General features: G+C 53.6%; 1 protein-coding gene across 5 annotated transcripts in view; it reads right to left on the bottom strand.

Annotated features, from left to right (window-relative positions):
* Positions 1–12,500, bottom strand: part of foxp4 (forkhead box P4) — an 82,759-nt gene that overhangs the window by 19,090 nt on the left and 51,169 nt on the right. For all 5 annotated transcript variants that reach the window (XM_077003508.1, XM_077003516.1, XM_077003525.1 and 2 more), the window contains 4 exons: positions 10,470–10,674; positions 10,040–10,138; positions 7,304–7,408; positions 1,199–1,286 (listed from right to left, as the gene is read on the bottom strand). In XM_077003508.1, coding sequence (XP_076859623.1) covers positions 1,199–1,286; positions 7,304–7,408; positions 10,040–10,138; positions 10,470–10,674 — 497 coding nt within the window. The remainder of the gene's footprint in view (positions 1–1,198; positions 1,287–7,303; positions 7,409–10,039; positions 10,139–10,469; positions 10,675–12,500) is intronic.

The raw sequence follows: 12,500 nt of genomic DNA, 5'->3' as shown, positions 1-12,500 counted from the left end.
TCGTCAAGGTGGTGTGTGGAGGGCGGGGCAGAGAGGCGGGGCAGAGAGCCTTCTTCTCCACTGCTGCTGAAGAGAGGGGGCGCATCACAACACAGCACAAACTCCCTCCCCCTCCCCGTCCACCCCCACCAGATTAAATGGCTGCATTTTGGCCAAATGTTTGACTGGCAGTCAGACGGACGTGTGATAGCTGCTGGTTTGAGGGTGGGGGCGTTTATTCCGCTGCGCCCCGTATGGCTGCAGGCAGAGCGGGTGAACGGTTCGACCTTTCAGGCTCTTCAGAGTAACATCTTGGTTGTGGATTGCAACGCTGGGGGCTGTAAACAACACTGATGACAGCAAAAAGCTGCCTGGAGGGACATTTACGGTGGACCGTATCTCTGGCGTATATGACATCGCTTATAGTCTACATTAGAGGAGTGATTGACACAGGAGCATAGGCATGTCTGTGTATGTGGGTGTGTGCGGTTATCGGAGTGTGTGCGTGTGTGGTGGGGGTGGTTGTGTGTGTGTGTGTGTGTGTGTGTGTGTGTGTGTGTGTGAATGTGTGGTGGGGGTGGTTGTGTGTGTGTGTGTGTGTGTGTGTGTGTGTGCATGTGTGGTGGGGGGTGGTTGTGTGTGTGTGTGTGTGTGTGTGTGTGTGTGAATGTGTGGTGGGGGTGGTTGTGTGTGTGTGTGTGTGTGTGTGTGTGCATGTGTGGTGGGGGGTGGTTGTGTGTGTGTGTGTGTGAATGTGTGGTGGGGGTGGTTGTGTGTGTGTGTGTGTGTGTGTGTGTGTGTGTGTGGTGGGGGTGGTTGTGTGTGTGTGGGGGTGTGTGAATGTGTGGTGGGGGTGGTTGTGTGTGTGTGTGTGTGCATGTGTGGTGGGGGGTGGTTGTGTGTGTGTGTGTGTGTGAATGTGTGGTGGGGGTGGTTGTGTGTGTGTGTGTGTGTGTGTGCATGTGTGGTGGGGGGTGGTTGTGTTTGTGTGTGTGTGTGTGCGTGTGTGGTGGGGGTGGTTGTGTGTGTGTGTGTGTGTGTGTGCATGTGTGGTGGGGGGTGGTGTGTGTGTGTGTGTGTGTGTGTGTGTGTGTGTGAATGTGTGGTGGGGGGTGGTTGTGTGTGTGTGTGTGTGTGTGTGTGTGCATGTGTGGTGGGGGGTGGTTGTGTGTGTGTGTGTGTGTGTGCGTGTGTGGTGGGGGGTGGTTGTGCGTCTCACCTGTATCTCCAGCTGCTGAACGACCTGCATCTGCACTCGACACTGGGCTGTACTGCGATCGTCCAGGGCATGCTCACTGTTCAGGTGCCTAAGAGACACGGAGGGAGGGAGGGAGGGAGAGAGAGAGAGAGAGAGAGAGAGAGAGAGAGAGAGAGAGAGAGAGAGAGAGAGAGGCAGTTAAATGAGGCCTTGGGGTATGAATTTGATAGGAGTACATACAAAGTAAAGTCCAAAGCCCAGCTGAAACCCTACCCAGCCTGCTTGTATATGGAGAGATCATGGTAAGTGTACCCATGGGCCTAGTGAGAAACCTGCCAACACAGAGAGGCATCTGCCCCTCTCCATGAGTCTGCTTCATTACAGATGCACACACACACACACACACACACACACACACACACACACACACACACACACACACACACACACACACACACACACACACACACACACACACACACACACACAGACACACACACACACACACAACTGTAAAAACACACACGCGCACAGACAGCCACACCACCCTCCCACCCACACACAAACATTCCTTAACCTCACCTCTACACCTGCAAACACACACACACACACACACACACACACACACACACACACACATTTTGGGATGTGTGGAACAAGCACCAAAGGCCGACAACACACACAAACATGGAGGTCTGAGCAGACCAGACGTCCAGGCCAAACATGACTTCATATCAACAGACAGACACGTCAAAATCCCGAGAGAGCTGATTATTCTCCTATGGAGAGAGACACGCCGTGGTTACAGCTTTATAAAGGCCCCTCGAAGGAAAGGCTCCACAATAGTGCATTTCCACCCAAAGAAACACCCCTCACTAGGTGTATGAACTTGATTTCCGCTAACGTGAAAAGAAAAATAATATTAGCACATGAAAGGAGAAGATCGGTCCTCTCAAGGGTTCTGGAGTATTGTGTGTGTGTGAGTGTGTGTGTGTGTGTGTGTGTGTGTGTGTGTGTGTGTGGGTAACTGTGTGTGGGTGTGTGTTACAATCTAGGGTTGTGCAGTTGTTTAGGGATAAACATGAGGAAACAGGCATACACACACGCACGCAGAGACTCACGCACAGAGGCATGCACACACACGCACGCACACACACACACACTTATCTGAACATCTCCACTCAACCACACCTACACACTTGCTATCTATTTGGCTACTAAACAACAAATTGTCATGATAAATTTGTCACGCACACACACATTATAAATATATTACACATACAAACACACAGAAACACACACACACACAGAAACACACACACACGCACACACACACACACACACACACACACACACACACACTCATGCTGTAGGCCATGAACTCACTAAGGGGGAGGGAGACAAACCACCTGGATATGATCTCATTTGTTTTCAGGGAACAGTCATCAGCTTCAGCTCCCCGTCGCTGGGTCTGGCTGCACTTACACGAGCTGCGTGTTTTTATTCGTGAAGCAACTACGCACCTTTCTGAGGCACAACATACAGATGACGGGAGGAGAGGTAGAAGGAGAAATGGGGCCGGTGGAGTTGGGAGGAATGGATGGATACAGAGAGAGGTAGAGAATGTGGAGCACTGCAGGGATCCACAAACCACACACACACACACACACACACACACACACACACACACACACACACACACACAATCACACACACACACACACACACACACACACACACACAATCACACACACACACACACACACACAATCACACACACACACACAATCACACACACACACACACACACACACACACACACACACAATCACACACACACACACACACACACACACAATCACACACACATACACACACACACACACACACACACACACACACACACACACACACATTCACACACATACACAAAGGAAAATACATACATGAATACAGAGGATGTGTGTGTAGGGCGGTGTGTGCAGTGCTGCTAGCTGATGTGTACAGGGACTGGGTGCTACTGTAAATAACCCAGATAGGACAGGACAGACGTGTGCTGGAAGAGATCACAAGGTCTCCCATCCTTCCCCATCACAGGAAACAAACAGTTTTACACCCTTACACACACACTTCCCTGTTGTACTCTCAGCAAAGCCAGCACAGCTTTACGCATTTTATCTGCCCATGTGATGTTGGCAACTGAGTGACCAATAATCGCGGACCATGATGTCATCATCCGGCCGCTGCAGGGAGGAGTCTGTTAACCATGTGACCAATTGTTGGGAGGAGCCTAAGTGACTGCTTACCTGGTGAGGTCAGAGGTCAAAGGCCATAAGAGTGCCAACGGAAGGAATAAATCCCTCCACAAAAAAAAAAAAAAAAAAAAAAAAAGAAAATCACTCTTTCTCCGTCATAGGCTCTATAAAGCACTCACTCTTGGGTCCTACAGTTTGTGGATTAGCTTATCCCAGAGGGAGGTCTCAACACTAAAACCTCGGCTACATCAGACACTCCCCCCCCCCCCCTCCCCTCTGACTCATGGGTCAGAAGTGCAGACCTACAAATCATGTACACACTCTTGCCAGTTCCCAGCCCACCTTGGGCCAAATATCCGCCCATAATTCTAGCCATCAGGGAATTCCTACTCGGGGGGATTTCTGCTGTCACACCTGGCAACATGTGGCTGAGCATGTGGGCAGGGCCTTTACTCTGTGATCTACACTGGTCCTGCGACATTGGTCCTACGAGGCCTTTATTTATCTATTAATCTGTGATCGACACTGGTCCTGCGAGGCCTTCAGATCCGAGGCCTTCATTTATCTATAAATCTGTGATCGACACAGTGCATCGAGGTCAGGACACCAAATACTTTTTCTTTCAATTATTATTATTTTTTTTATCCCAGACTACAAGTACGTGGACATCCTCCACCAGAACTTAAATGAAAACAATGATGTCAGCCACTCCACTAACCCAGGCATAGATAGCGTTTTTCCCCACAAGCAAATGACGATAAAAACATGATCTCACCATTCCGTCTCTTTCTCTCTCCCTCTCTCTGAACACAGGGACACACCACAAGCTTTATGGCATATAATAAACAGTAGCCACATTTTTTCCAAGGGACTCGACAATGAGGTACTGTTTACTCGCTGCGCCCTGACCAGGATCTGAGCAGCAGTTACGACAGCTTCAAAAAAAGAGAAATATCCCGAGTGCCGTGGGTCCGCACAAAAGGCCTGAGTATTCGAACACATGTAGACTCAGCAAGCCAGAGAAAATTGAACATCATTAAAGAGAGAGAGAGAGGGAGAAAGAGTGAGAGAGGGAGGGAGGGAATTAGCAATGAATGAGTGTTTTATCAGACTTGCGCTACTCTAGAAAGAAAAAAAAAAACAGTAGAGAAGGAGATGGTCAGACCAACTACAAGTGGCAGGAGGCCAGACAGAGCTATAGAGGAGAAGAGAAAGAGAGAGTGAGAGAGAGAATAAGAGAGAAAGAAAGAATGAAAGAGAGAGAAGGGCAGGAGAAAGAATGCAGCGCAGCATATCCTCCCTCCTTTCTGATAGCGATGACTAAAATGTACTGGCTGGGCAGCAGTGGGGAGGGCCGGCAGCATTATCTGTCACCCCCCCCCCCCCCACCCGCTCTTGCCCCCCCCCCCCCCCCCCCCCCCCCCTCTCTCCCTTTCTCTGCGTGCCCCGGGGCTATGTGAAATGAGACACCGCACAACCAAACAACAGCTTTGCTCTTAAAACTTTCCCAGACTCCCCGGCTCTTTGATGTGTGTGTCAGCGGCCATCATCTTGCCGCTTCATGTGCAAACCCCCCTCCCCCCACCCACCACCCTTGCTCACACGGAGCGCGCTCCTTGGCTAATTTACATAGGCAAAGAGTCCCGGCCTGTCGATGCGGACGGCCCCTAGAGGAGGCGGAGTCCCGTAGCCCAGAGGCTAAATGGGTGCCTGCTCCGTCTCCAAGTGCCGTGATAGGAGTTCTCATTAGAGGACGAGGCGTTCAGATAGCTGGCTTACTGAAGAAAGGCCCTGACCCGTCTCCATATGAAACCAGCAGCTGGGAGAAGAACATGGGTGGAGAAGTGAACACGATTGATAAAGGCAAGAAGACGAGACACTTATATATATATAGTCGGTATGGGAAGAAAGAGGAAAGAGAGAGACAGGGAGAGAGAGAAAGAGAGAGAGTGAGAGAGAGGAAAACCCTGTTTGTTTCTTATTACTGATCTTCACTTTTGCTGTCGGGCTGCTTCACCAATATTTTGACAAATCTGTCATTTTCTTCAAGGCCTTGGTTGACTAAGCACTTAGACATTTAGAAGTCTAAACAGAGAAATGAACAGAAACCAACAGAAGCAGATAGAGAGAGAGAGAGAGAGAGAGGGGGATTCAGAGAGACAGAGAGTATCTCAGGAGAGGGAGTATCTCAGGAGTCTGTGGGCTCGGAGCCCTTCAGGGCAGTGGGAGCAGGTCATTCTCCTGTGACAGGCGGACGTGTCCCACCCCCTTCTGCTGTGAAGTCTCATTACTTTAACACCCAGAGACAATGGTGCTGTTTACCACGCCATCCACGCTCTGATCTCCTCCGCTCCAGTTTACCCCTTTATCTCTCCACAGCCAGGCCAGCCCTGTGCGCTCTGAGCTCCAGTGGGGGGGGGGGGGGGGTCGTTGCAGGGTGCACCTTTTTTGATGTCTTTGCTAGCGTCCAAGAAACAAAGGGATCTAATTGTAAATGAGCTAATTAAGCAAACGGCTAACGATGCATGAAAACAATTTTGTTTGACCTGATGGAGAGAAAGAGAGATAGATAGAGAGAGAGAGAGAGATAGGAGCAGGGAACTAATCAGGGACTGACAGCGGTGAGGAGTCACGGGAGGCTACCTGACAACACACTCAAACATACATACACACACACACACCACGCACGCACACACACACACACACACACACACACGCAAACACACACACACACACGCAAACACACACACACACACACACACAAACACACACACGCACGCACACACACACGCGCGCGCACACACACGCGTGCGCACACACACATGCGCGCGCACATGCGCACACACACACACCCATACATAAGCATACACACACACACACACACACACACACACACACACACGTGCACTGGAAGAAAAGGCAGGTTTCAGGGGATATGTCTCTGTGGATACTCAGTGGGGCATGACCTGCAGACATGTGCAGGTTGGAAGAGGGTATTAAGTGCAGTGTGGGGTTGGGGGTGGGGTTGGGTTGAGGGGGGTCATCACAGGGAGGATCAGGCTATAGGAAATCCACAGCGAGAGGCATTGGCAGGCTAAACTTCCACTGCAGGATAACATTTCTGAGGACCTCCCCCTTCCGACTCCTCCCCCTGACCCTTCCCATTGGGCTCAACCAGCGTCAGTAGGCAGTGGGTCACAGCTGGACCAATGGGCTCGTTCGGAAGGGAAACTGCCCCCAGCACTATTCTGTGAGGGTCAGGGTCACTGGTCCGGGTAGTTCTGACCCTGCCTCCCAAATGCAGGAGTCTCCCAGGCGAATGAGCTCCACGCTGGGTAACATGTTGGTGTAGTACTGACAGCCCAAGACCCACCGTGCTCCGTGGACGCGTGTGAACGGACGAGGAGTGTTTAATCTGACAGTGGCGTGTGTGTCCAACATCGCCACCCTATCCTTTAGCTCAGCGTACACAGCCCCACCAGCAATGGCCTTCCACCTCCCCGAGGAATCCAACCCTCCGTCTTCTGTTGAAACATGTGACTACTCCAGGCTGCTACAGCGCCCTCTGTCATCCTCCATCAGCTACTCACGCTAACATCACCTTGTGTGTGTGTGTGTGTGTGTGTGTGTGTCACACACAGGTAAAGGAAGCAATTATTTTGCCAGCAAGCTGCAAGATCACTGAATGGAGCACGTAACACAAATGAAGGCATGAAAAACAAACAACACTGACAGGCCAGAGAGGGCGCCATTGAGCTCATATGTGCAGTCTGCAGGGCTGTTCATGGGGGCCGCAGGGACGTGTGTGTGTGTGTGTGTGTGTGTGTGTGTGTGTGTGTGTGGATGGGTGGTTCAGACAGCTGTCACTCACTTGATGAACTGGCCCATGTCTTCACAGAGAGCTTCACAGCCAGGCCACTTACACTCCCCGTGGCCGTAGAGCGGGTGGGAGGCCCCGTGGTCCTCGTGGGTGGAGCTACACCACAGAGGGAGAGAGAAGGTGCGCCTGGTTAGTGTTCCGCTTCTTGACAACAGATGAAAGTGGCATTATCCGTCATTACATTATTCAAGGACATGCTCCTGATCAGCTCCGCCAGAGAGGAAGCAGAACCCTGTGGTGATCTGGACCTCTTCACCGTTCAGAGGCAGTGAAGAACTACGACGGCCAGAGAAGGCAAGATTCTTTAAGAGAACAATAAGATGAATGTTGTTGACACTTGGACAGAGAAACCCCCAACTGTTTAGACAGGTTTGAAGAAAAATAACATCTTTCACCAAACAGGAAAAAAAGTAATTCTTTCACTTATTCCCATGTGAAGCGGACCGGAACACAGCTTAAGTAATTCTTTCACTTATTCCCATGTGAAGCGGACCGGAACACAGCTTAAAACGGGAGAAAAGGACACTCAGGTTACATCAGTAACAAACAACTGCACACACACACACACACACACACACACACACACACACACACACACACACACACACACACACACACACACACACACACACACACACACACACACATGGATGAGCTTGCACACGCACACTCACTTGCGTGTACACAAACTAAGCACTGTGTCAACACAAGCGTTGTTGGTCCCATGGTTGATGTGATTGGCGTGTCAACCTGTGGTGCCAGACACTGTTTTTCAGCAACAAACTCCACGTTTGGTTCCAAAGGTGTAACTGCATTGCACACTTCTGTTGCTGGGTGGGATGTGGGCAGGTGTTCTACATGGAGCTCTCCCAACCTCCGGGCTCCTCACGGCCCGCCTTTCCCCCACCTGTAAGGCACCTGCTGTGGGCAACACTTTGGCCTCCTGGTGAGTCATGTTTCCCTTGGAGACCCACCTTGCTTTCTGAACCCTGAGATTGTGCATTGTGTCTCTCTCACAAAGGTTTCCTTATTCCCTCAAAGCAACCCAAACATGGTCCTATCCTAACCGTGGGGTCACGTGGACTGAAATAGCCTCCTGGGTGTCTGCCATTTCTGGCCATCTCTGTTACTGACGAGGAAGCAGTGAGGGGTGGGGACTCTGGAGTATTCATCTGGCCCAAGAGAGGAAGAGGGCGGGACCTCTCACCCCAGGCTCCACCCCCCTAGCCATCTCTTACCCCAGGCTCCACCCCCCCAGCCATCTCTCACCCCAGGCTCCATCCCCCCAGCCATCTCTCACCCCAGGCTCCACCCCCCTAGCCATCTCTCACCCCAGGCTCCACCCCCCCCCCCCCCCCCCCCCCAGCCATCTCTCACCCCAGGCTCCACCCCCCAGCCATCTCTCACCCCAGGCTCCACCCCCCTAGCCATCTCTCACCCCAGGCTCCACCCCCCCAGCCATCTCTCACCCCAGGCTCCACCCCCCAGCCATCTCTCATTGCAGGCGTCCGGCTGTCGCCTCAGCACAAAGGGGAGAGCGGAATCTTCGGTCACGTGTCCGACGGTCACTGTGCATGATTTAGTGCTAAGGGCAGAGGGAGCTGGAGTGGGTGGAGCAGGTCCAGGGGCGGTGTGGTGGTGGAGGAGGGTGGAGCAGGGCCAGGGGCGGTGTGGTGGCGGAGGAGGGTGGAGCAGGGCCAGGGGCGGTGTGGTGGTGGAGGAGGGTGGAGCAGGGCCAGGGGCGGTGTGGTGGTGGAGGAGGGTGGAGCAGGGCCAGGGGCGGTGTGGTGGTGGAGGAGGGTGGAGCAGGGCCAGGGGCGGTGTGGTGGTGGAGGAGGGTGGAGCAGGGCCAGGGGCGGTGTGGTGGTGGAGGAGGGTGGAGCAGGGCCAGGGGCGGTGTGGTGGTGGAGGAGGGTGGAGCAGGGCCAGGGGCGGTGCAGGGGCGGAGGAGGGTGGAGCAGGGCCAGGGGCGGTGTGGTGGTGGAGGAGGGTGGAGCAGGGCCAGGGGCGGTGCAGGGGCGGAGGAGGGTGGAGCAGGGCCAGGGGCGGTGTGGTGGCGGAGGAGGGTGGAGCAGGGCCAGGGGAGGTGTTGGTGGAGGAGGGTGAAGCAGGGCCAGGGGCGGTGCAGGGCCAGGGGAGGTGTGTTGTTGGAGGAGGGTGGAGCAGGGCCAGGGGCAATGTGGTGGTGGAGGGTCTGGGGAACTCTTCCCAGATCCACATCACAGTGCTGCTTAACACAAAGCAGCCTGCTCACAGATGAGGATCTCCTGATGTGGCATACACACACACACACACACACACACACACACACACACACACACACACACACACACACACACACACACACACTCCATCTCTGTCAGATGTGTTGGCAGTGGAGGGCCCACTCAGTTCAGAAGCTGCTTCCACTCTAGACATCACAAACTACTGGCAACCACAGTGTCCACATGCTCCATGCATTAGACTCACCGCACTGCTGAGCATGTGTGTGCGTGTGTGTGTGTGTGTGTGTGCGTAGAATTTTTGGCGCAGCATGCGCCTATAGTCAGGAAAATAAAAATAGAGGACACAAACAAACTCATGTAGCATGGTGTGTGTATGTGTGTGTGTGTGTGAGTGTGTGAGAGAGTGTGTGAGAGAGAGTGGTGTGTGTGTGTGTGTGTGTGTGTGTGTGTGTGTGTGTGTGTGTGTGTGTGTGTGTGTGTGTGAGAGTGTGTGTGTACTCACTGAGTGCTCTGCAGAGGAGTGCCTTTGGAGTAAGGCGTGAGATGCTCGTCACTGGACTCTCCCTTGGTGAAGGATGAAATCCACTCAAAGAGTCTTGCTCTTCAAAACAAAAAGAATCTGTCAGTCAGGACCACAGAAGTAGGGACAAACATTTCCACACACACACACACACACACACACACACACACACACACACACACACACACACACACACACACACACACACACACACACACACACAAGCGCACGTGTGCACAATCCTAGCATGCAGGCCCCACACTAAAGGGATGCAGTATTCTAAAGAATCCACACAAGCACCAATATTAACCCCGACACTTTACACACACACTTCAAACGGTGTGTATGGCGGGAACGATGGAGGAGCACAAAACGTGGGCGGCGACCATGTGGGGCTCGAGGGCCCGCCCACCTGTCTCGCTTGGGGGTGTGTGCGGAGTTCTGGCCGTTGGGCAGAGCGTGGTGGGGGATCTGCGGTGAGCCCTTGGAGCCCGTGTATGAGGTAGAATTGGAGCTGTTGGTGCTCAGGTCGAGGCCCTCGTGCTTGGAGGTGTCGTCGGCACTCTGGACACCCGCCACCTCCTTCCACAGCTGCTGCAAGTCCGTCGGACACATGGCTGTAGGGATGGACAAGAGAGACAGAGAGAGGAGAGAGAGAGAGAGGGTGTGAGAGAGAGAGAGAGAGAAGAAAAAAGGATATAAAATGATTAAATATTACACATCTAAAGTCATCAAGTAACTAAAAACATCAGAATAGCAAAACATTAAATATATATGAATCTCTGGATCACCTACACAGCCTTACTAATGTCACTCTGATATGAAATGGTTACATGGACTCCAGACACTACCAATACATGTTTGTATAAGAGATACAAGAGTTATCAGTGTGTGTGTGTGTGTGTGTGTGTGTGTGTGTGTGTGTGTGTGTGTGTGTGTGTGTGTGTGACTTCCCGTGCATCCCCACCCTGCCAGATCACAAAGCCTGTTGGCACGCCGACAGTGCCACCATGACAACCTTGGTGTGTACCGCGTTGACCTCGGCCAGCCTAGCAGAGGCCACGGCCCAGGGGCCTCGTCAGCTCCGTGGGAGATCGGTGGTGGGCGGGGCCAGGGAAGGGACGTCCTCCCCAACAGAATTGGTGCTAGCGGGCGGCTAATTCCGACAAATTTCTGTGAGCTCTCCACATCTCCAGTGGCGTCTGTAATTAACGGCGAGCTGCGTGGCGCCCCTACTCCTGCTGTCGCTGGACACATTCATCTCTTCCCGCCCCCTTGCTTTTCATTCCTTTTGCTCACTCTCTCTCTCTCTCTCTCTCTCTCTCTCTCTCTCTCTCTCACACACACACACACACACACACACACACACACACACACACACACACACACACACACACTTGCTCTACGAGCCTACAGGACAGAAGATGGTGGGAGCGAAGGAAAAGGATAAGGAAGTGGACGAAGGGGCGGGGTTAATTCCATCCCGCGACCCCGTGACCCCTGCATGTGTTGTGTGAGCTGTTTCCGAGAAGCCAAAGCCCACTGTGCTATCACACATGGCAGGGACTTAATAGCAATCCAAATATTATGTCTGGTGCATCGGCATTCTTGTCTCGGGCCCCGCCAAAACAAAACTCCTGGCCAGGGGCCTCCGATCGCCTCTGCATGTTCTCAGTGGGACCAGAGCCAGGGGAGTGATGTATAGCCACCCCTACACCCACCTCCACCCCTACACCCTCCACCCCTACACCCACCTCCACCCCTACACCCTCCACCCCTACACCCACCTCCACCCCTACACCCTCCACCCCTACACCCTCCACCCCTACACCCTCCACCCCTACACCCACCTCCACCCCTACACCCTCCACCCCTACACCCACCTCCACCCCTACACCCTCCACCCCTACACCCACCTCCACCCCTACACCCTCCACCCCTACACCCACCTCCACCCCTACACCCACCTCCACCCCTACACCCTCCACCCCTACACCCACCTCCACCCCTACACCCACCTCCACCCCTACACCCACCTCCATCCCTACACCCTCCACCCCTACACCCACCTCCACCCCTACACCCTCCACCCCTACACCCACCTCCACCCCTACACCCACCTCCACCCCTACACCCTCCACCCCTACACCCTCCACCCCTACACCCTCCACCCCTACACCCACCTCCACCCCTACACCCACCTCCACCCCTACACCCTCCACCCCTACACCCACCTCCACCCCTACACCCACCTCCACCCCTACACCCTCCACCCCTACACCCTCCACCCCTACACCCACCTCCACCCCTACACCCACCTCCACCCCTACACCCTCCACCCCTACACCCACCTCCACCCCTACACCCTCCACCCCTGGAGACAACCTGCCAGGCTACTGAGGAGCCACAGATCTGCTCTGACCCCAACAAATCACAGAGCATG

The sequence above is a fragment of the Brachyhypopomus gauderio genome, chromosome 1 (genome assembly GCF_052324685.1).
Source record: "Brachyhypopomus gauderio isolate BG-103 chromosome 1, BGAUD_0.2, whole genome shotgun sequence".
In the NCBI taxonomy this organism is placed as follows: domain Eukaryota; kingdom Metazoa; phylum Chordata; class Actinopteri; order Gymnotiformes; family Hypopomidae; genus Brachyhypopomus; species Brachyhypopomus gauderio.
This window is presented reverse-complemented; position numbering and strand designations above follow the sequence as displayed.